This window comes from Equus caballus, unplaced genomic scaffold (genome assembly GCF_041296265.1).
Source record: "Equus caballus isolate H_3958 breed thoroughbred unplaced genomic scaffold, TB-T2T haplotype1-0000016, whole genome shotgun sequence".
NCBI classification, from domain to species: Eukaryota; Metazoa; Chordata; class Mammalia; order Perissodactyla; family Equidae; genus Equus; species Equus caballus.
In genome coordinates, this window is record NW_027222391.1 from 10999178 (window position 1) to 11023402 (window position 24225).

The 24225-nt window shown below is 45.4% G+C and overlaps 1 protein-coding gene and 1 long non-coding RNA gene across 53 annotated transcripts in view; one reads left to right on the forward strand and one right to left on the reverse strand.

Moving 5' to 3' along the window:
* The window catches only part of LOC138922842 (uncharacterized), a 72220-nt gene that overhangs the window by 16115 nt on the left and 31880 nt on the right, over positions 1-24225 (forward strand). The gene's annotated exons all lie outside the window — the stretch shown is intronic.
* The window catches only part of LOC138922840 (heparan sulfate glucosamine 3-O-sulfotransferase 4-like), a 205028-nt gene continuing 186629 nt past the window's right edge, over positions 5827-24225 (reverse strand). For 10 of the 50 annotated variants that reach the window (XM_070259260.1, XM_070259257.1, XM_070259255.1 and 7 more), the window contains 5 exons: positions 17717-17802; positions 11847-11930; positions 11131-11234; positions 7881-7994; positions 5827-6190 (listed from right to left, as the gene is read on the reverse strand). In XM_070259260.1, coding sequence (XP_070115361.1) covers positions 11212-11234; positions 11847-11930; positions 17717-17802 — 193 coding nt within the window. In that variant the 3' untranslated portion in view covers positions 5827-6190; positions 7881-7994; positions 11131-11211. Of the gene's footprint in view, positions 6191-7479; positions 7675-7880; positions 7995-8757; positions 9087-9424; positions 10506-11130; positions 11235-11846; positions 12082-17716; positions 17803-24225 lie in introns of those variants that run through there. The other 40 variants (XM_070259301.1, XM_070259288.1, XM_070259273.1 and 37 more) reach the window with 39 other exon arrangements.

A 24225-nucleotide genomic window follows, 5' to 3' on the forward strand; every position in this document is an offset into this window, starting at 1 on the left:
ACGTAGAGCGAGAGGGCAAAGGAGACTGATATTTGCCATTGTGACTGTGCCTCTCTACCCTGTGAGTCAGAACTCTTTGGAGTTTCAAGGGAAAGAATCCAATTCAATTAAGACTGGCTTAATTCAATAAAATAATTTCTAAGGGCTTGTAGCTTGCACATGTAGACAGTAGTGGGGTAGATTTCAGGTGCAGCTGGATCCAGGAGCTTGACGATGTCAATTACAACAAACACATCAACTCTTTATGATCTGCCCCAGCTCTGATGGTTGAAAGCCCTGATTGGCCAGGTCAGGCCCCTGTCATGTGCTCACTCTTGGAGCCAGATAGATGTTGAGGGAATTCCTGACCCCCCATCCCACTCCAAGCTACATGACTTGGAAGAGATGGTTTTTAAATGGAGATCAAATAGGCGAATCAAAACAGATGACCACAGGCCCGTCTTATGGACATGGGGTCTTCAGGACACCCTTCAACTGGGGAGAAGCTGCATTTGAAAATGTTCAGAATGACTTGAACCTTCCCATCAGTTATTTCCATTTCATGTACCTTCTAGAATCTAGGCTATCATTTTCAATGTTACAATGTTACAGGCTGGGGAAGGAGGGGATGTACTTGCCTGTTACATCCAAGATGTGGAGTCCACAGAGATAACAGCCTGTGCCTGGAACAGCCATAGAACAATGCGGGGAAACTTCTTTGAAGCGTCATTTTAAATAACAGCATAATAGTCTGTTGCTTTTTAAAGATTTTATTTTTCCTTTTTTCTCCCCAAAGCCCCCCGGTTCACAGTCGTGTATTTTTAGTTGTGGGTCCTTCTAGTTGTGGCATGTGGGATGCCGGCTCAGCATGGCCTGATGAGCGGTGCCATGTCCGCGCCCAGGACTCAAACTGACGAAACCCTGGGCCACCGAAGCAGAGTGTGCGAACTTAACCTCTCGGCCACGGGGCCGGCCCCATTCCTTTTGTAACTTAATAAGAATGTTTGCCTCCTTTATGTATTCAACTACATAAGTCTAACATTGTTTTACCAAATGATTAAGCAATTATCTGCAAATTATTCTCCCCACAAACGTGAAATGCCACTTTTATCCGATTCTAAACTTCTATATCATTATCTTTGATCTAATTCTAGACTCTCCAGTCTGTTCCATTGATCTGTGTATTCCTATGTCACCGGTTTGCTGTTGTAGAATACACAGCAGTATCTATTCAAAGCTCCTTCCCCCTCATTTTCCCCTCAAAATTCTCCTCTCTGTTTCTGGCATAACATTCGCACAGATGACAATTAGGAACTTGTCATCAAGGTCCAGAAAGTCCTATTGGGATTAAGATTGGAGAGGATGAAGACTTTCCATCCAGGATTGGGATATCTATTTTTTATTTATTCAAGTTTTTGCACACCTGTCAGGAAAATTTTATAACCTCATCTCATTAAAAAACAAAGAAAAAACTATTCTTCTGAAGCTCAGGTCATTCAACTCTGACTGCCTATTCTTTGCATATCCCTTTCATCGGATGACATTCTAGACTTTGCCTGGTTATTTATTTAGTCCTTGGCACACATTTCTCCTCTCCGTCCCAGCCCCGTCGTCATCCGGGCTGGTTTCACCGGCCATGCCATGCATCTCAGGCCTGGGACTCCCTCATCTCCAGTAACCTGACCCTCCAGCTCAGCCATCCGCTGACCAAAGCAGCCTCCAGCTGGTCATCACGCTCACACTCTTCCACTCTAAGTTACTAATTCAAGCACACAAACCTCCTAAGCTTCCAATTCACTGCCTCAAATATTTTTATTACTATGCTCTTTCACTTCTTAGGTACCACCAGTTGAGCCCTCAGGGCCCATTCAAGAGAAAGAAATCACACAACTTATTTGAACAGAAACAATTTAATACTAAAAAGTGTTAACTGGTATTGAGAAAGGAACAGGCAAAATTCTAACCTTAAGGGAGGGAGCAACTGCAGGAAGCAGCTAGTACCACTAGAAAGGGGAAAACAAAGGGAAGAAGTTGGGCGCGTTGAACCATGGAAGCTTGGAGGAGGGCCCATGGGCCCAGGGCCCAGATCTCAGAGGAGGGGCACTGCCGGCTGCTGCGGCTGCCCTGGAGAGGGTGCCATGAAGCTGGTTCTGAGAGGCTGGAAGAGCTGCAAACTGGACTCAACTGCAGCTTCCAGAAGGAAGCGTCACTGACAACACGGTGAAGCATTGCAAGGGGGATGGTCGCAGCAACAACGGGCACACGGGAATGAGCAAGTCCCTTCTCCCACCTTCAGCCTTGCAATCATCCTCTAGTGTTCTCTGTCTCTCTCTCTCCCTCTCTCTCTCTCTATTGGGACAGTCTAATAAGAAACCGGCTGGCCATGCAGAAATGTCATTTTCAGATTACCAGTCCCAGCTCCAGGTGAGTTTGAAGCTGGGACAAGAACTTAATAATGAACCAACTCTTTGACTTTCTTTCCGTCCATCATCCCGGCCTGCCTTCACTTGCTTGTCTGTCCGGCCTGGATTAACCGTCCAGCACTTCAGTTTACTCTCTGGCTGGTATCATAAACTCATTAGCTTCCAGAGAGCAGACTGGAATCACCGATCACCAGCCCAACACTGCCCGACATCTTACCACATTTCTCCAGGCAGCTCGTTTCCCCACACTCTGCAGACTGCTTTAAATCTCCACTCTTCTCAAACTTCCACCTCCCCTTTTTTCTTTTGCTAGCTTCTGCCTCAAAGATAGAAACGTCTTCTCAACTTTCTGCTAACAAGCCAATAACTGCACCCACCCCCACCCATCCTGTCTCCTCTCTCAGAAAGGTGGTGTTCCTCTGTGTGAGGCCATCACCTGCTCCTCTTTACTGCATCCCATTTGCTTCTTCCTGGGAATTTGAAGATTCACCTTTCCCCACTCGATTCTGTATCTTTGCTCTCTCCCTGTTTACCAGGTCCTTGCCTTTGGAGTTTCATAAATTTTAACTTTAGTCACTAATTTTTGAACAAATTACACTCAGCAAAATGGTAAAGCCACTTTAGAAAATAACTCGGGAGTTGTTGTAAAAATAAACATACAATTATCATATAATTCAGCAACCCCACTCCTGGGTCTTTACCCAAGACAAAGGGGAGCATGTACACACAAAACTCTGCGTGTGAATGTTGATTGCAGCTCTCTCTTCACAATCGTCAAAAACTGGAAATGATACAAGTGCCCTTTGGTGAATGCATAAAGAAAGTGGTACGTCCATACGGGGGGATACTGCTCAGCAATAAAAAGGAATGAATCGTTGAGACACACAACAATGTGGAGGAATCTGAAATGCATTTTGCCAAGGGAAAGAAGACAGTCTCGGAAAGGGATTTACTGTGTGATTCCATTTACATGACATTTTGGAAAAGGTGACATTATAAGGACAGAAAAAAGATCAACAATTGCCATCAGGAATTCTTTTGAAATTAGATAAGCCTCTTCCACTAAAAAAATGCTCACAAAAGGCTCTTTCGGATCTTACCCTCCCCTGCACGCTACTGCCACTGTGACTCTGACTTTCATAGCAAACTTTATCCAAACAGTTTGTCTACACCCATCTTTTCCACTCCCTCTCTTTCCATTCACTCCTCAAGCAACCTCACTCTTGCTCCAGCATTGTCAAACTCACTGAGCATTTCTCTGTGCTCCTCTCTCTCATCCTTGCTCAGCAGCAGCCCCAAACAGCTGAGTCTCCCCTCTTCACTCAGTTTAGGGAAGAGGCTTCCTGCCTAGACAGGGCAAAGGCAGACTCTACCCTTGAGTCAGCTCTGTCACTGCCCCAGCATCTGCCACAGTTCATGCCACAGGCTAGGAAAGAACCAGTGAACATTTCTGGAAAGGAGCTTTGGGACAAGTAGCTAGAAAAGGTGGCACTATCCCAAGTTTTCAGAAAAATTCTGTTACCTCCACTGCCTTGCACTTTATGTTTCCTTGTAAAGACCTTCCTACCGTGTAGCCTCAACCGTGGAAGAACAAGACAAAAATGAATTGTAATTGCACAAAAAATCACAAGGGCCTCTTATTTATTTATTTAAATTTTCCCCTCTAAATACATTTCCCAGAAGGACGGACTTCTTCTATTGAACATTGAAGGAGACGCCTTTTCCTCCCTGGGACGGGTTCAGATTCCGGATTTGTTGCATGTTCTGTGTATCTTCTTTGAAACATTGGTGCTGAACCACCGAGCAGCAACATTACTCATTATCCTCAGGGTGTAAAGCAGTCGAAGAGTCATTAAGGACTCTCCATTTGGAAAGCAGCCACTGCCCAACAAAGGGCCTCTTCTTGCCTCAGCCAGGAGGAGAGGCACAGTCAGGGCCCTGGGGCCCTCTCTGACTCGAACCCGAGCATCACTGATGTCCTAGAGACTCCACTAAAGCAGGCGTACCCCTAATCTCACCCAGTGACAAAGCTGAAGCAGAAGTCTGCTGAAGTGCCAACAGTTTATTTTTATCTTTTCTTTAATAAGAACTTGGTAGGCTTTTCTTTGTTCAGGGCATGGGGCTGCTATAGGGCAAGAATGTGGAACTGGCTTAACCATGCAGCAGAGCCAATGGGATTTAAGGGACCTAAATATCCCCCATCAGCCTATCTTCCATGCCTGAAATTCCACTGTGGAATATACAGTAAGTACCTTATGACATTAAGGAGTTGTGACCTAAGAAAAACAATGAGAGGGAGGGAAAATTCATTGAACCTGATACACTAACTAGATCATACATGCAAAGTGCTCAGTACAGTGTCTGAAGGATAAAAAGGACTCATAAATAGTAGCTGTTATTTCTATTACTAATAACTGCTGGACCGTTCGCTAAGCCAATGTTTCGTGACCATCTACTTGGTGTTAGGATACCTTGCTAGATGTTGATAAATTGCCAGAATCTCTGTCTCAAAAGGCTCCTGTGATCAGGGCAAGAAACCCCTCAGATAAACAATTAGAATTCACCCTCATAAGTGCTCTCTCTAATAGGACACTGAGTACCAGGTGGGAGTGCAGGAGGGAGCAGCCTGCGCTGCTTGTGCAGATGGGACACTGTGCAGGAGAGACGGCTCAGGAGGAACATTTAGGGCGCTGCCAGGTGAGAATGAGGGGAAGGGTGTACTGGGCTAAGACTGCATGCAAAAGGCAAGATGACATGAAAAAAAAGAAGGCAGGAAAACAGAGGAACAATAATGAGTTCAATGTGTTCGGAGCACAGATTTCATCAAGGGCTAGAGAAGAAAATGGGATTGGAAAAATATCCTAAAGGAGGAAGTGCTATGCCTGGTGAACGGACTTAACCCAATAAGAAACATGGGTCCAAGTGCAGATTTTTAAGCAAGAACACAAGAAAATCTACTGTTTGGAAAGACACATTCATTGATATCAAAGGACGGGGGTCAGCAAACTATGTGCCAAGTCCAGTCCTTTGTCGTTTTATTTTCCGGCTCATGAGCTAAGGATGATTTTTGCATTTTCACACGGTTGAAAACCAATCAAAAGAACGTATTATGGCACAGGAAAATTAAATGCAATTTAAATTTCAGCGTCATCCATAAAGTTTTAGTGGAACACGGCCATGCTCATTTGTTTACACCTTGTTTATGGCCACTTTTGTGCTAAACAGCAGAAATCATTAAAAGTATTTACTACCTACCCTGCACAGAAGATGTCTGCCAGCCTCGGGTTAAAGGATATAGCTTAGAGCAGATAGAGAAGAGAAGGCAGGGAAGCCAGCGTGAAGGGCAGAGGGAGAAGCTTCAGCCATGTTTCTCCAACCTGAGTCACGTACAAATCCCCCTCCGAAACTGCTCCAGGAGCTCTAGTGTCACTTGAATTACTTTTATTCAAACATAAATTAAATATTTACAAACAGACATCCTGGTAAAACTTCCTTATTCTTTTAGCTCTTACACAACTCTAAAACCAAAACAAACTTAAAAATCAAGTACAAACAAAATTACAAGACCAGTCAATTTCACGTTAACGTCCTTAATTTAAGGTGAGGGACGATGTCTTTCGGCTGCAACCAGATGTCTGCGTCGAGGTCCCAGGCCAGCCCCAGATTCATCTGAGTGTGAGTGCAGGTGTCTGCTACCACGTCTGGGTGATGACAACGATCTCACAACCTTCTCTGGGTGCAAGCACTCCAGACACCTTCATTCACGTAGAATGGCATTGGCAACATTTCTGTAAAGGGTCAGATGATAAACATTTTAGTCTTTGCAGGCCCCTGCTACAACCACTCAATTCCGCCATCCTAGCTCAAAAGCCCTCACAGACAGGCCATAAACGGCCAGACGCGGGTGTGCTCCACTCAAACTTTACTGACAGAACAAGCAGTGGCCAGAATTAGCTCAGAGGCTCTGGGTCAACCTTTGTTCCAGGGCAAAGTGGAAAACTGGTGGGATTTCTGTTCAGCTGTGGACACACCCTCGACAGGACAGGAGACCGCTGTGGAAGGAGGAGTCACTGCCACGGCCGCCCATCAGACATATTCACAACGACAGGCTACAGGCTCGACTGGGGCCACAAGCCTGGACAGCAGACAGCGTCACAGCACTATCACCTCTTCACTTCACATCTGTATTCAAACGAGCTCACAGCAAGAATGACTATCTTGCCACTTCCCTTGGCCCAGAATGGGGTTTCCACCCACCGGCCCTCAACCTCAGGAGGCTCAGAGATGCCTGCAGGTCCTCACCACTTGGTTCCTGCTGGGACATCCAGAAGGGCCGGGTAATTATGGACTTTGCACATTAGCCACCAGAGTCCAATGCATACTGACAGAATCTGAGCGCCATGCCGTTATAGTTCTGAATCTCAAAACGCAGTAAGAAAGGAAACTTGGCAACAGTCTTTTTAATTTGGTACCTTTTTACCCACACTGCGGGGCATTTGGGATCAGAGTTCTGATTCTCTTTATGAAGCTCTTCTATATACAGAATCACAGCCTACCTTCAACTTGGAGCCTGACACTCGAGACAATTTTGTTATTACTATTACGCTTCAATTTTAGACAAAAAACACATTTTGAAAGAAAAAAGTGCCAAGAAATACTATAACTTGGATAAGAAACAGTCTCATTTATTAGAGTCTTTCTTGTAGGGAAGAAAACTTCCCCACACACGTCCCCTCACCTGGCTACTCTTCTCTTCCCAAGACAGTCAATTCAGGGAAAAAAGAGGAGTAAAATCTGACTCTGGGGGCCAGCCTAGTGGCGAAGTGGTTAAGTTTGTGCACTCTCCTTCAGCAGCCTGGGGTTCACAGGTTCAGATCCCAGGAATGGACCTCCACATTGCTCACCAAGCCATACTGTGGCAGTGTCCCACATACAAAAAATGGAGGAAGACTGCCACAGATGTTAGCCCAGCGACAGTTTTCCTCAAGCAAAAAAGAGGAAGACTGGCAACAGACGTTAGCTCAGAGCTAGTCGTCCTCACAAAAAAAAAAGAAAGAAAGAAAAGAAAAGGAAAAACCTGATTCTGGTGTGTGTGTATAAACTTGTCATCCTGGTGAACGGATGGATGGGTGGCTATGTACCAACCAGACGAGGAGGCTGAGTCCTCCAGTGAGGCTTCGGGTGTGTTCTCCTGGGTGTTCCTGGACAAACTGCACTCCATTGCTCACGACCATCCTTACACGGGCCAGGCTCTATGCCAGGCACTGGTCAACTAGAATGGAAGACAAGAGGGGCCTTGCCCTCAAGGAGATGGCACTGGAGTGGGCACCACCAGAGTCTTAGTTTTAGTTACGTGCTTACTGTGTGCCAAGCACCATGCCAAGCGCTATACACACAATTTCTCTGGGAATACTAATGACACTCCCATTGAACAGACATGATCATCTTGTCTTTACAGATAAGGAAACTGAGACTCACAGAGGTTAAATGACCTGATGAAGGACAGACAGCCAGTCAGCGGCAGAAGCAGGTTTCGACCCTGTGTGGCCTAATCTCGGAGCTTCTGTACTTCCTCCTGCAGAAGCTGGACACCTAAACAGACAATTCCACGACATCCATTATCCTACAACAGGGAGAGCCGAAGCAGGGGCTCTGGGGGCAGGGGACTTGTGAGGGTGGTGGGCTATTTAGAGTACTCTAGAACAAACTGATTAGGACACACGACTCATGAGTGGGACCTGAGCAAAGCCCAGCTTCTGAACCCAGTGGAGCACTTTGCTAAACAGCCCACTTTAGAGCACTCGGGACTGTCTTGGAGGGAAATAAAACCACCAACCAGGCTTTCCTCCCAGAGATCCCCGTGGCTAACTGCCTCACCTCTTTCAAAACTGCTTTCAAACATCATCTTCACAAGGAGCTACTCAACCACCTTATTGCCCCCTCACCATCGCTCTGATCTCTTTCCCTGCCCTCCTATTTCTCTGTTGCACTGTTTTCACCTTCCAACCTATGGTACTATCTATGTAACTTACTTACTCACTACGTTTACTGCTTATTCTTATTGTTTACTACTTGAATCCTTTCTTTAGAACATAACGTCAACGACAGGAGGAACTGGTGTCTGTTTTGTTCACCACCAGATCCCAAGTCCCTAGAAGAGTGCCGTGTATACAGCAGGTGCCAATGATATTTGTTAAATTAATAAACGAGTGAAGGAGTGTTGAAAAACAGACTGCGGATGTAAGACTGGGCTGAATGAGTTTGGCAGCCCTTCCCAGCCCTGGCGTTCGGCTCCCACATACAGGAAAAGCATCCTTCCATTTGGGATTCAGGGACACTGGAAGCAAGTTCTCACCCGTCTAGATACATGACTGAGGTCTCACCGGGATTGTGCTTTCGAATGTGGATGAGACCTTCATGTTCAATAAACTCTCATCCTTGGTCTCCCGTGCTTGTCTTCATTCTAGTCTTGTGCTCTCGTGACATGGGCAGTTAAAGAAGAGAATTTAGGGGTTGCCCTGTGGCCGAGTGGTTAAGTTCACGTGCTCTGCTTGGCAGCCCAGGGCTTCACCGGTTCAGATCCTGGGTGCGAACATAGCCCTGCTCATCAAGCCATGCTGAGGTGGCGTCCCACATGCCACAACAAGGACTCACAACTAAAACATACAACTACGTACTGGGGGGCTTTGGGGAGAAGAAGGAAATAAGTAAATAAATAAAAGAAGAAGAAGAGAATTTAGTGCACACAGCAAAATCCCCCACATCTCAATGGCAGGCAGAACAAACTCTGTGATTTGAGTATTTTTGTGAAAATTCATAGGAGTGTCTTTGTGTCTGAATTCATATAATCTTAAAATTTACAAGAATCCAGTTTCCTTTTTATAAGGTTTCTATAACACATGTGTCAAGTGTCTAGTTTTGAAAGGACTTCATAATTATTTCACTTACAACTTCCTCTGGGTTAATTATGGGAGTCTAAGAGTTGGACGAGGGGACAAGAGTAATACAGTTCTTGACATGCCATCTGAATGCAGGCTGAATGCGGTCTGTAACAAAGCCTTCCGGTTTTCCTTTTACTTATTATGTTGTCTTGTCCCCTTATCAGGGTGAGGAACACTCCACTTCTTTACAGGTTCAAACTGAATTCCAAATTCTGTCTGGAGCACATTTGGGTTTCTACCAGGTCCACTTTCTATTTCAATCCGAGGGGTGGGAGAGATGGAGGGTACCAAAATTTATTCCTGTGTGCTCAAATGTGATCAAATCTCGAGCTCTCACTTGATAGTTAACGTCAAAGACCAACTTTAGCGTCGTCTCTTTCTGTATTAATTCCTTATTTAATGCACATCTCTCTGGTTTCCAAAGCCAGAAAAATCTGCAGTTCATTCTAGATTATTCCCCCTGCCCTAACCCCTTCCCTGGCTATCATTTTGTCCTCAAGTTCTGTCAGTTTACATCTAAATATTTCTTGAATCCGTCCATTTCTCTCCATCCTCACTATGGCTGCCTCGATTATGGCTGCCACACTGCTCTGCTGCTAAGGTCCAAAATCATGAATGAGGCCTGTAAATAGGGTGACCAGTTCATCCAGGTTTGCTCGGGACTGTCCCAGTGTTAAATCTGAAAGTCTTACACGCCAGGACCCTCCCCCTAGTCCTGGCCAAACTGACACTGTTGGCACCCTCCCTGTAAGTCTTGGCAACTCTCTGCTTCCTCTGTGCACTGCAGCCCCACTCACCTTCTTCCAGTGACTTGGACTTTCTTACCTCAAGACCTTCACACGGGCTGGTTTTCTCCCTGGATTGCTTCTGCACTCACTCTTTGTCTGGTTAACTCATCCTCCTCTCCCAGATGCTGGCTGAAATGCCACATCTTCAGATAGCCTTTCACGACCCAGCACCCAGCCCCAAGTTAATTTCTGACCTTGCTCCAGCCTCTCGCTGTATTCTTTACTTTGCCTTCACATCTCTCAATTAGTGGGTTATATTTTGTCCGTGTAGTTACGTGTTTAAAGAAGCACTTTCTTCGTTAAAATTCAGCTCCTCAAAGGCAGACAACGTGTCTGTCTATACAGCTGATTGTCCCCAACACCTTGCCCAGGACCTGGGAAGTATCGAGCCGTCTATAAATACACTTTCAATACATTTACTTTGTATGTGTTTTCCTTTTCCCCTGATTAAACTTACAAGACCTCTTTCTATCCTCCCTCCATCCCTTCTTCTTGCCTTTCTGGTCTCTTGCTGTCTCTCCTTTCTTGCTCTTTCTTTCTTTTCAAGAAACAACTCTTGGAATTAAGTGTTAATGCTACTGTTTTCATGATTTCTTGAACCAATATTTTCTGCTTTTATCAGTATTATTTCCTTCATCTAATTTTCTTAGGTATATTCTTTATTTTAGTTTTTGAGCTCTCAGGCCCATTTGCCAGCTCTCTCTTCCTCCCACCTGCTTTAGCTAGACTGAGCCTGCACTTTTCCTCAAGAGACAGAGCTGTGTCACTTCGTCACTCTTTTGGCACCCGTTGTTTTCTCTGTGGGATATACCCTTCGTTTACTAATCTAACAGATATTTAATGGCTACCTCCCCACCTTGTCTACTGAACTAATAATTCTTTAAGATCCAGCTCAGCTGTTTCTTGACTGTAACGCTTTCCTGCCTCCACCCCCACTGAGTTCATCCGCTGCTCTGTGCCGCACCCGTACCTGGAGTGGACATCCGTTATAGTACTTACGTTGCGTTGTAACACTTTATTCATACTCCATCTTCCCCACTGAGCTCTGAGCTCCAGGATGACAGTGTCCGACCTCTGTGTCTATTTTGGAGGAGGCTGAGATTCTGGAGGAAAGGGACACACATAATTAGCATGGCTCTCTCTACAGCTTCATCCTCCTAAGAACTAAACAGACCTTCTAAAAAAAAATACATAGAATAAGTCAACAGGAAAATAAGCAAGGAGATGAAGAGACAGAAAAAAATACTGAGTCAGGGACCATGTACATTTTCAACTTGATTAGATAATACCAAGGGAAATTTCTTTATTGGAGGAAAGAAGAAAAACAAGAGAGGGGCAAATACAAAAATGAATTTGATGTAGATGAGAGAGATTTTGAGAAAACTCACACTGATGGACTTGGTCCCCACAAAACATGATTTTGCCGAGTTTGGCAGTGGGGATGGCATACGGACCTTGATCAGAGTGGAACAGGTTTGGAGTACTTTAAGAATATGTTGTGGTCAACCAGTGAAGGATTGAGGACATCAGAACCATCAAAGGGCCAACTAGATAAAGAGCAAATAACTCTTGTGATTTTATTCGGTGCGGCCTCACATTCTAGATATTGAAGGGGGTCATGAGTGGCATGGCTGAGGATGGGAAGGCAGGGGTCATGGAAGTGCACAGAGGTAAGGGCATCAGGGATGCTCACGAGAACCAGCAAAGTGGCTAACCTTGGGCTGAAACAAGCAAGGCCAGAGAGGTGTGAGCACGGAGATCCTGAGCTGACAGACAGCAGGCTCCAGGGGAAGACAGAGCTGAAGAGGTGGAAGGAGAAGTCACTGTGATCAGTCGTGGGGATTTCAGAATTCACACTAGGTTTAGGGTAGGTCCAGTCCACATCAGGGTTTCATCCTCTCGCTGGCCAATAACATGCTTTCATGCCATTTGATGGAAATGAAATACAAACTATGAGAGAGTAAAAGAAGAAAACTGGCTAAAGAGTTTTTCAGTCCCTGCAGTGTCTATCAAATCCAATGCCAAGTACTATTCAGGTCTTATAACCTCCCTTGTTCCTGTGTTCTGGCTCCAGTCAGGACACCCCTGGGCCCAGAGCTCCTGAGGTTCATCTGGTGATGGGTCAGGTGTCAGAGCGACTGTCCTAGCTTTCACGGGAGCCTTTGTTCAGGGGCAGCAGGGAGAGAGGGGCCCCTCCTCTTTAATGGTGCTATCAGAACATAGGCTTCTTTGATCTTGTCTGGAATACTGATGGATAAAACTCTCTATGCATTTTATAGGAATATAAAAGACAAACAAGAATGATTTTTAAACACACGAAGCTTTAAGCTACAGATTTGCAGACACATTTTCCCCTTCCTTATTGCCTATCTCTAGTCTTTCTGGGAGGAAACACACATCTTGGTGTTGCTTTCTTTCAAACAAGAGAAAGGAGTCAAAACAGTTAATCTCACACGCTTCCCGTGATAGGGAAAAGGCAGCACACGCTGCTGTAGGAGGAGACCTTGGGAGCAGAGCCAAAGTAGAGGATTTTCCCAATGGGTCCCCATAATGATGCTCTTGGAGGAGGAGAGACTCAGAGTCACCCAAAGGTCCAAGGCGAGGCCAGGCCCATGAAGGATTCAAGTGGATGGAAGTGATGGTCACATCCCGTGAGGAGCCCAAGGAATCATAGCCAGAAGATAAGGGGTGGAGGTGGCCCTGAGGTTAATGACAGGAGAAGACATAAGAAGGACAAACGTACAGGGGCCTACGGTCAAGGTTGGAAACGTCAGCAACTAAGACGGTGGTGTCATAAACAGAAAAGAAAGATGCAGAGAGAAAAGCAAACCTGCACTGGGAATAAGGAATCGGCGGAACTAGTCTGCCTGAGACTATCAGGACACGGCTTCTTCAACTGCGGGTGCGAGAAGCTGGGAAAATCAGAGAGGGGATCACAACCCTGATCACCTTCAAATTCCAATTTAACAGACACCCAAGCTCCATCTTCCTCCTAAGACAGCACATCAGTGCCTCTGTATCCTTAACTGTGCATCTGGAAAATCAGATTCTAAAGCAGCCATTGTGGTGGCTGACATGGAGGGCCTATGGTAATCACGCGACAGCTGTGAGAGCTTTGGTCTTGCAGACCCTCAAACACCTGCCATTTCTTCCCCCGACCTCTGCCCTTCTGTTAGCAACATTCACAGTTGGAAAGATTTAAATCCCTTCATGTGAGTTACTGCACACATGCCAAGTAGATGCTCAATGGTCACCTCGTTCACTCACCATCTGCCAACTTTGTAGGATGTGTGAGTTGAGTTCATGCCTCAAGAAAACGTCACAATTGTTAAATCTCAAGAGTCACCTCCAGATAATCTAAATTTTAAGTATTGAATGTGTAAGTGACACAGGACTGGTGTTTAAAAACATTTGCATAGGAACTCAATTCGAAACCATCCTGTGGGGCTCAGGCCATTGAGTCAATGTCTCCAGAGGCTCTGGCTCTTCAAACATGAATTCCTCCTGTTTCATTAGTTTGTGCTATTGCTGTGGCTCCCAAGGGGTTACCTTTGGGACAAGAGACTTAACCATGACATTGAGCTTTCAACTGTGTAGGAAATAAACTCAGAAACACCCATCCTTAACCAAATTTGTTTCACTTCAGGGAAAGAACAGATATGGGGTTCTTAAAAATTAACGAGCGGCATTGATATTGAATTTTAGATTAAATGATTTTTACTAAAGCCTCTAAAAGATACCCCTTTTTAGCAGGTCAAAGAGCTCTGCTTCAGAAATGACAGCACAGCCTCCCGGTGAACTGCTTGTGTGCAGTGTCTCTTTTTCTTCTTCCCCTTCCACCTCCTAGAGAAGCTCTTCAGGAGCCTCAGACGGGGGGCTGCTGTGTGGCCAGTTCCAGGGGGACTATTCACATCCGAGTCCATTCACATGACACTCCATCACTGTTAGAGGCGCAGGGGTCAGAGAGAAAACTTGTCCTCGCTGTGTAAATACACAGACAAACCTCTTAAAGAAAGCTTTCTCAGTGTCTTCGGTCAGGCTTCCCAGAAGCAGGGCCTGAGACAGTGACTCTGGTGAAAAGGATTCATTGGAGGAGGGCTCTCTGGAGGGGGTGCAGTGTGAGGGAAGCAGCAGACAGGAGAAGAAAACTAAGCAAAGGGGCTGTCTCAGCTGGAGACTAACTTCTCCCTCGTATCCCAGAAGGCTCTGGTCCACCTTGAGGCCAGGCTTCCGGCTTTTTGTGCCCCAGTCAATCATTGGCCACTGACTGTCCCCTGCGGCCAGGAGTAACCTCCCAGGCAAGGCAGCTCCATTTGAGCAATGAATACTCACAGCAACTGAGGAAAGAGTGTGCCACCAGTGAAGGGGACCCGGGCAGGGCACCAGCAGCATCCACTACACTTGGGGAAGGAAGGGAAGATCAGAAAAGCAGAGACGGCCTCTCCGAGCAAGCAGCATATAAGCTGAGTCCAGAAGGATAAGTAAGAGCCAGGATAAGTAAGAGACTTGGAGGAAAAGCACGGAGAATGGTGAAGGGAACAGCACTCGCAATGGCCCTGGGGTAGAAAAGAGAATATGGACCTCCTTTCCTCTTCATTCAACGTGCTCTGGCCTCTGATTCTGGGCTGGAGGGAAGTGTGTAGTGGTATTCCTGTAAGGCAAATGCAGGGCAGGCAAAGAGTTTTGTACTTTGGGCTTCTGCAAAGGACCCAACAGATTTGTGGAAGAAAACATCATGAGTAAGCTCTGGGCCCTGAAGATTGCTAGTCTCACCTTTCACGTGCACTCATCTCTGTACAAAAGTATGTTTATCTGTTTTAGGGAGATAAGTGAAGATTCCTTGCCTGGAAACTTTACAAACGTCCAGGAAGGCCAAGCTCTTGGTCTGCAAGGGTGTAGCATCTCCTGTTCTCAAAAGGGTAACATGGACCATCCCTCCCAGGTATGACATCCTATGTGCCATCTAATGATTTGTGGCACCCAAAACTCAATGAAGATAGAACATAGACAGACAGATAGATGGAAGACCAGGATGTTCAAATACAGTTTTCTGGTATATGAATTCTGAGACATCAAAACCTCCCTAGGAAATGAAACACCTGAAGTGTCTAGTGAAGTGGAAGGCACTGGGAAGAACTGACCCTGTGTCCCCTCAGTGTCCCAGCAGGGGGTGTTTGGATGAGCGTATTCAACTCAGCAGGAACCGAGCAAGGCAAGTGGCTGCAAAGGGGCAACTGGTAGGTGAGAAGGGCTTCCATTTTGTTTGCAGATAAAAGCTTCTCAGGACATATTTCTTGGATAGTGAATAAAGAGCCCATTGAGGGCTGGCCTCTCACCAGCCACTGTAAAGACAAGCTGAAAAGAGAAGAAACAGAGAAAAAGATAGGATAACAAAGGGGGATGGGAGATTTATGGGCTTAGAGCTCCAAATTTAAACATGAGATATGAGAATTTCAACTAAAGATGGTGATTTGGGGACTAATATATACGAAGGTCCTTAAAAACGCCCCCAAAAACCATCTTGTATTTTAAAAAGAACGAATCCGTGGTAATGCTAGTAAACTAGAATGGCAGTCAGCTGGAGGACATCTTGAAGAAATCCGAGAAGACAGAAAGCAGATAGATCTGACTGATGAAAACAGATCACAGAAAGATGTAGACCAAAATGCTGGAGAAAAGAGGGACCCTTCCCACAGGGGTCCTTTGAGAGCTCCAAGCTCCTAGTCCACAAACATCAAGGACAGAGATGAGACAGGGTACAAGCATGAAGGTAACTGGTAAATGAATCACAGGCCAAGTCCTCCCCCAAGGTCTGTTTCCTGACTTCACATCTTTCCCCTCTCTCTCTCCTTTGCTCACCAACTCCAGCTTCATTGACCTTCTTTATGTCCTTTTAACACGTGAAGTATCCCCCCAGCTCACTGCCTGTGCACTTGCTGTTTCCTGTCTGGAACAATCTACCTCCAGACTTTCACATGGTTGGCTCTTCCTTGTCACTCAGGTCTTGGCTCAAACTTTAGCTGCTCAAAGCATTCTTCTCTGATCACAGTATCTAAATGAGATCCCAACCCCAGCCAGTCACATCACCCTGCTTGCTTTCCTTCAGAGCATGTGTGAATCTCTGAAGTTGTCTGACTCATTTATTTCTTTGTTTCTCGTCACCTGAGGACAGAGGCCTGATCTACTTTGTTTATCAGAGTATCTACAGTAGCTGGAACATCAAGACAATGCGGTGTTTGTATCAGTGAGCTCTTGCTGGGTGATAAACTACCCCAAAACTTAGGGGTCTCAAACAACAACTGCTTATTTACTTCATGATTTGGATCAGCTAGGCAGTTCTTCTTATCTGCGTGAACTCAGCACATCTCTCCCAGGCTCTGTATCCCAGGCATCCATGCTCAGCTGTAAATTGGCTGCTGGTTGGATAATCTAGGGAAGTCTTTGTCACATGCTATGAGTCTGGCAGGCTGTTGGTCAGAGCAACAGAAGCAAATGGGCCACATGCCTCTTGTCATCCTCTTGGGCTTCTTCATAGGAGTGTTATTTTTTTTTTTTGAGGAAGATTAGCCCTAACTGCTGCCAATCCTCCTCTTTTTGCTGAGGAAGACTGGCCCTGAGCTAACATCCGTGCCCAGCTTCCTCTACTTTATATGTGGGACGACTACCACAGCATGGCTTGCCAAGCAGTGCCATGTCCGCAACCGGGATCCAAATCGGCGAACCCCGGGCCACCAAAGCAGAATGTACACACTGAACTGCGGAGCCACCGGGCTGGCTCCCAGGACTGTTAGTTCTGATAGCTCAGAATTCATATGGAAAAAAATGTATTTTTAACTTTCCTGTCTTTTACTTATTTGGGGTTTCTTTTGAGCAAGATTAGCCCTATGCTAACATCAGCCACCAATCCTCCTTTTTTTGCTGAGGAAGACTGGCCCTGAGCTAACATCCATGCCCATCTTCCTCTACTTTATATATGGGATGCCTGCCATAGCATGGCTTGATAAGCAGTGCATAGGTCCACCCCCAGGATCCAAACTGGCAAACCCAGGCCACTGATGTGGAGTGCACGAACTTAACAGCTATGCCGCCAAGCTGGCCCCTTACCTATCTTCTTTATAAGGGCAGCAAGAGACAGCAAGTCCAGTGTGCAAGCGGTTTTCAAGTCTCTCCTTCAGGTCACTGTTCTAGAATCCCAATGATCAAACTAAGCCACAGGGCCAAGCCAGATTCAAGAAGATGGAGAAACAAATGCCACCTCTTGCTAGGAGGGGCTCCAAAGTCACATTGCAGAGGGGCATGGACACAGGATAGACAGAATTTTCAGCCATTTTGCCACTCTTATCATACTGCTCAATATATGTGTATATATATATGTGTGTGTATATATATATATACACACACACATATATATATATACATATGATGAATATTTTTGATTTAAAAGACTGCATCTGGGAAGGCTGGGCTAGTTGGACCACATCTCTCTTCCCTGCCCTCCTCCCAAATATATACAGCAGACAGCAGAGGCTTTTGGCCCCCACATAAAAATCCTAGCTGTGCACGCTGAAGAAAGTGACCTGCTTACATGCAGATGCCTCCTCATTTGAGTGTAGAACCATGAATGGGAAGCAAAGCAGAGTCTGAGGAAACTCTGGAACATCCAGCAGGCACCTTAATGAAAAAGGAGAGGCAACACAGCTTTTCTCAAGAAGGAACACATCAAAATAATTCACTGCTCAAGTCAAGTCCTCCCTTTTTTGACTTGCTCTCCACAGCCGGCTGACCCCCACAACTCTGAACTGTCATTTTCCAGTTATGGCACCAGACCCACCAGTACAGGCTCATCCAGGGAGCAGTTTCTTGGCAGAGAGAGCTACACAAATCCAAATGGAACTCCCACCGCTTAACAGCCTAGATCTTTATTCACAAACAAGAACTAACAGCCAAGGGTCAACAAATGTGAAGAAAAAAAAAATCACATACGTGACTCACATTAAGATTAACAAGTAAAATAATTGTGTTTTTAGGAAATAAAGATCATTCAGGAAACAAAACAACGTTAAAAGAGTAAGAAATGACTCTAGTGAGATAGGAAAGATGGCACGTGCAAAAGTAAGAACAGACTGCTGCTGCAAAAAAGGAGTAATCAGAGGACGAAAATGAGTGCCTGGGAATTAAAAATATGTTTGACACTAAAACAATTCAGTGGACAGACTGACTAAGAGAATGGGGATGGTTAACAACATGTCAGTGATCTGGTGATAAAGTCAGTGGAATCTTGCAGACCAGAGCCAAAGGCAGAATGATGGCACGTAGGAGAGAAATGTGAAGCAGCATACATGTCTGCCCTTTCTTTTATCGGGGTTCTGGAGGCAGAGAACAGAGGTAATAAAAGGGAGGAAAAATTCAGTAGAAGATAATTTCTGTGAGACAAAGGCTACAGGGGTTTCTGAAGGCCCCCTCCTTTTTTTTAAGGAAGATTAGCCATGAGCTAACATCTGCTGCCAATCCTCCTCTTTTTGCTGAGGAAGGCTGGCCTTCAGCTAACATCCATGCCCATCTTCCTCTACTTTATATGTGTGACGCCTACCACAGCATGGCTTGCCATCAGTGCCATGTCCGCACGCGGGATCCAAACGGGTGCACCCCAGGCCACTGAAGTGGAACATGTGCCCTTAACCACTGTGCCACCAGGTCGGCCCAGAAGCCCCTTTTATATGGGCACTAATCCCATTCCTCAGGGCTCTGCCCTCATGACCTAATCACCTCCCAAAGGCCCCACCTCCTAATACCATCCCATTGGGCCTTAGGATTTAACAAAGGAATTTTGGGGAGACACAACATTTAGGCCACAGCAACGGGGCCAAAGAAAATGGTGTCATGAATTTTGCTTTGGGCATCGGAAATACTAGAAAAAGGAGGTGTTATTTCTGTTCCACTGTGAAGGACAAATATCAATTCCCACTGAGAGGCAAGGCATTACAGGCAGAAGGAAGAGTATATCAGTAGAAGTAGAAAGGTCTGAAATTTCCTGACAGGTTTGGAGAAAGAGATCAGTAGTTTAGTGTGGCGAGAGTCTGAGATCTATGGCAGGAAGTGAATACACATGAATCTGAAATGATAGGATTGTGCCAGATTGTAAAGAGCTCACATGCTATTCTGAGAGGCTTTTCTACCTGACACTATACATAGTTGGGAACCCTTGGAGAATTTTATGCAGCAGAGTGACATATTCACAATCTACTTAGCTCAGAATCATGAATAGAAAGTGGGTACTTTCTGATGAGCCATTCCGCAGACTCACCTAGATGTAAAAACTCAAGAGTACACAGAGAATTTCAATAGCACTAGGAACCAGAAATATTTCACCATTACCTGCTAGAAAACCGGAAGAACTTCCATGAGTTAAACCTTTAAAGCTTACAGGTAGACTGGTGGAACCATTCATGGTAAAATATTTCAAGAAATCTCACAAGCATAGACTTTCTTTCATCAGAGCGAAGGAATTAAAATCTCCCTCAGTATGGAAACTATTTAGTAGAGGATTCAGAGTCTTTAACACCCTCATCCAGCATCAGTTGTGAGCTGAAACGTGCATGTGGAAGGAAAGGAGCTGTGGGGCGGCCATGGTGAAGTTGTAGCTTTTAGCCACGAATGCAGAAACAGCCCATCCAGGAATGAGTTTTAAATACTGTACAAAGACAATAAGGTAGTGGTATCTCAATATTTCTTCTTAGACATCAGGTTATTATTTTAAAGAATGAGTGACTTTTTAAACTAGAAAGTTTCATGACACTTGGCTATTTTAAACTAGATATCTGGCAGCCAGCCCCAGTGGCCTAGTGCTTAAAGTTTGGCACACTTTGCTTCGGTGGCCCAGGTTCGGTTCCCAGGTACGGACCTACACCACCCATCTGCCATGCTAATGGCAGCTCACATACACACCCACAAAAAACCAGTGACATCCGCCATCATGGTGGAGTGAGCTCTTCCCTTAGACTCTCTCCCCAAGACACAATGCAAAGGACATTCATAAACCAACAGAGAACATTCCCACAACACAACAGACGTCTGAGAGACCCAGGCAGCCATACATTTGAAGGTGGAGGTGCTGTACCCCCGGGATGAAGTGGAAGGAGGTAGGGGGATCTCCTCTTCCTCCTTGACGGTGATCTAGGGCACAGGACTGCATGTGGCTCTGTGAGGAGAGTGGGAAGGGGCAGCTCTCCGCAGGAACACCTTTACTCTTGGAGCTGCCTACAGCTGTGGGAAAGCCCCACACAGAGGAGGCCAAGGAATTGCAGGGGCATCTTTATCAAGCAAGCACCCCGGCGGGGGGGGGGGGGGGGAGACAGCAAGTGCAGAGCAGAATGCCCCCAGGATTCTGCATGCAAAACAAAGCACCTCTCCCTCCACTTGACACACCAGCTCAGCCAGAGGAAGGGACTCCTACCAGAGCACATGCACACACATTTCTAAAGCAGCAGCAGTGAGCGGGCAACGGCAGACGTGCCCAGTCAGCACAGATTCCAAAGGACAGGCACAGATGCCAGGGATCGCGGTGGGCTCAGAATACACAGCTCCTGCCCCTCCCACTGGTAGCAAGTAGAATCTGCGATCAGATACTTCCACTAAGGGGAAGCACAAATCCACCCCCTGAAATAGTACAAAAAGACACTTTAATACTCCAGACCAGAAGGAAAAGTGACAAGCACCCAGAAATCAATCTTGTCCTGAAGCCACAAAAATTTACAATATAAACGAAAGACCATTCAAAATAGCTATCATTAAAAAAATCAATGAGTTACAAGAAAACTTGGGAAAGCAGTTCAATGAAATCAGGAACAAAATTTAATGAACAGACAGAATTCTTCACAAAAGAGACTGAAACTATAAATAAAAACCCATCAGAAATGTTGGAGATGAAAGACACAATGAATGAGATAAAGAAAAATCTGGAGTCCTTGAATAACAGGGCTGATTTATGGAACACAGAAGCAGCAGCTTGGAGGACAGAAACATAGAAATGCTTCAGAAGAAGGAGGCGGAACTAAGATAAAAAAGAAATGAAAAAATTCTCCCAGAATCATCCGACTCAATTAGGAAATGCAACAGAAGGATTATAGGTATGCCAGAGGAAGAAGGGAGAGAAAGGAACAGAAAGCTTGTTCAAAGAAATAATAGCTGAGAACTTCTCAAACTTGGGGAAGAAACTGGATTTACAAGTAAAAGAAGCTAACTGAGGAGCTGGCCCCATGGCCGAGTGGTTAATTTCACACGCTCCGCTGCAGGTGGCCCAGTGTTTCGTTGGTTCGAATCCTGGGCGCGGACATGGCACTGCTCATCAAAACCACGATGAGGCGGTGTCCCACATGCCACAAGTAGAAGGACCCACAACTAAGAATATACAACTATGTACCAGGGGGCTGTGGGGAGAAAAAGGAAAAAAATAAAATCTTTTTTAAAAAAAAAAAAGCAGCTAACCGAACTCCTAATTGTATCAATGTAAAAACACCTTCTCCAAGGCATATGTTAGTGAAACTGGCAAAAGTAAATGACAAAGAAAAAATATTAAGGGTAGCAAGGCAGGAGAAAATAACCTACAAAGGAACCCCTAGCAGGCTTTCACTGAATTTCCCAGCAGAAACCTTACAGGCTAGGAGAGAACAGAACAATATCCTCAAAATTCTGAAAAACAGAAACTTTCAGCCAAGAAGACTCTATCCATCGAAATTATCCTTCAGATATGATGGAGAAATAAAAACTTTCCCAGATAAACAAAAGCGGAGGGAGTTCATTGCCACAAGACTCCCTCATATCAGAAAGAAAAAGAAAGGGTTAAAAAAGCCTTGAGCAAAGAGATAAATAGGCAGACAAAATCAGAAAACTGCAGTTCTCTATCAGGACAGGATAGCAACCAATTATAATATTGAAGATAAAGGAAAGGAACACATCAAAAATAACCGTAATCTCATCATTTTAACCACAAACTCACATCAGAAAACGGAAGTTAGGACAAAAGTAACTTAGAAGGGAATGAAGAAAGGGATGGAACCTGCTTTAGACTAAGGAAAGAAGAGGCCATCAGGAAATGGACTATCTCATCTATGAGATTTTTCAGATAAACCTCATGGCAACCACTAAACAAACAATCAGAACAGAGACACAAAGGATACATACGGAGAAAATCATTCTAGAGAACTACCAAACTAAACTGGCAGTCCGAAATACAAAGGACAAGAAACAAGGGAAATACAGAACGACCAGAAAACAAGTGATAAAATGGCAGCAGTAAGCCCTCATAGATCAATCATCACTCTAAATGTAAATGGATTGAATTCTCCAATCAAAAGAGAGAGAGTGTAGGCCCGGGCCAGTGGCTCAGCAGTTAAGTGCACATGTTCTGCTTTGGCGGTCCGGGGTGCGCCAGTTAGGATCCCAGGTGTGGACATGGCACAGCTTGGCAAGCCATGCTGTGGTAGGCGTCCCACATATAAAGTAGAGGAAGATGGACACGGATGTTGGCTCAGGGCCAGTCTTCCTCAGCAAAAAGAGGAGGATTGGCAGCAGATGTTAGCTCAGGGCTAATCTTCCTCAAAAAAAAAAAAAAAAAAAGAGAGAGAGAGTGGTGGGATAGATTAAAAAATAAGACCCAACATTATGCTGCCTCCAGGAAACAGATCTCAGCTCTAAAGACAAACAAAGGCTCAGAGTGAACTGACGGAAGATGAGACTCCAAGGTAATGGCAAACAAAAGAAGCAGGTGTTGCCGTCCTTAGACAAAACCGACTTCAAGATTAAACAAGCAATGGAGTGACATCAGCATCATGGTGGAGTGAGCTTGCCCGGGACTCTCTCCCCTCCAAGATACAACAAAAAGGAGCAACCCTATTCCAAAAGAAAATACCCTAAAAGCACAAAAATCCTCGGAGAGTCACAGCAGCCACACGACAGAGGGGGGAGAGGCTGGAGCCCTGCCTCAGAGGAGCCGGCACAGGGTAAGAGAGAACTCTGCTCCCTCCCCTAAAGACTGTGGTCACTGCCAGGGAGGCTCTGTGACAGAAGGAGTGGGGGAGGGGTTGCGCGTCTGTGGAATCACCCAGGACTCCCTAGGGCCCTGGCGGCCTAAAGGGAAGCCCTTTAACAGGGCAAAAGCTTTCACTCAGGGGTGACCTCATCAAGCCAAGACCACAGGAGACCAGACAGCGAGAGCTGATCGGGAAACCCGGGACTGCACGCAGGAGAAAGTGCCCCTCCCCCGACCCGCACTGCGCTGGGCCAGCTCAGCTGAAGGTGGAGGGCTCAGAATACACGGCTCTCGACCCCCATCCACTGGCAACAGGCTGTAACTGCAACAGAATACTATCACAATGGGAAAAAGACTCATCCTTCCAGCATCAGGCAATTCATCAAATCTCCAGACCAGAGAGAAAATAAGCACCCAGAATTCAGTCCTGAGGATGCAGAAATAAGTAAACTAAGCAACAATGAATTCAAAAGAGCTATTGTCAAAAAACTCAATGAGGTAAAAGAGAACATAGAGAAACAATTCAACGAGTTCAGGAGCTAGTCCACAAAACAGATTGAAACTATAAAGAAGAATCAATCAGAAATATTAGAGATGAAAGACACAATGGAAGCTATAAAACAAAATACAGATTCCCTGAATGCTCGTGGGGACACCACAGAGGAGCGACATGTTGAAATGCTCCAGACAGAGGAGGAGAGAGAACTGAGACTAAAAAGAAATGAAGAAAGTCTCCGAGAAATATCCAACTCAATGAGAAAATACAACATAAGAATCATAGGTATTGAAGAAGGTGAAGATAAGGAGAGTAGAGCAGAACGCGTGCTCACAGAAATAACAGCAGACAACTTCCCAAATCTAGACAATGAGAGGGAAACGTGTCTGGAGGAAGCCTTCAGATCTCCTAGATGTGTCCAAGTAAAAAGACCTACTGCAAGGCATATAGTAGTAAAACTGGCAAAAATGAATGACAAAGAAAGAATACTCAGGGCAGCAAGGCAGAAGAAAATACCCTACAAAGGAACCCCTATCAGATAAGCAGACTTCTCTGCAGAAACCTTACAAGC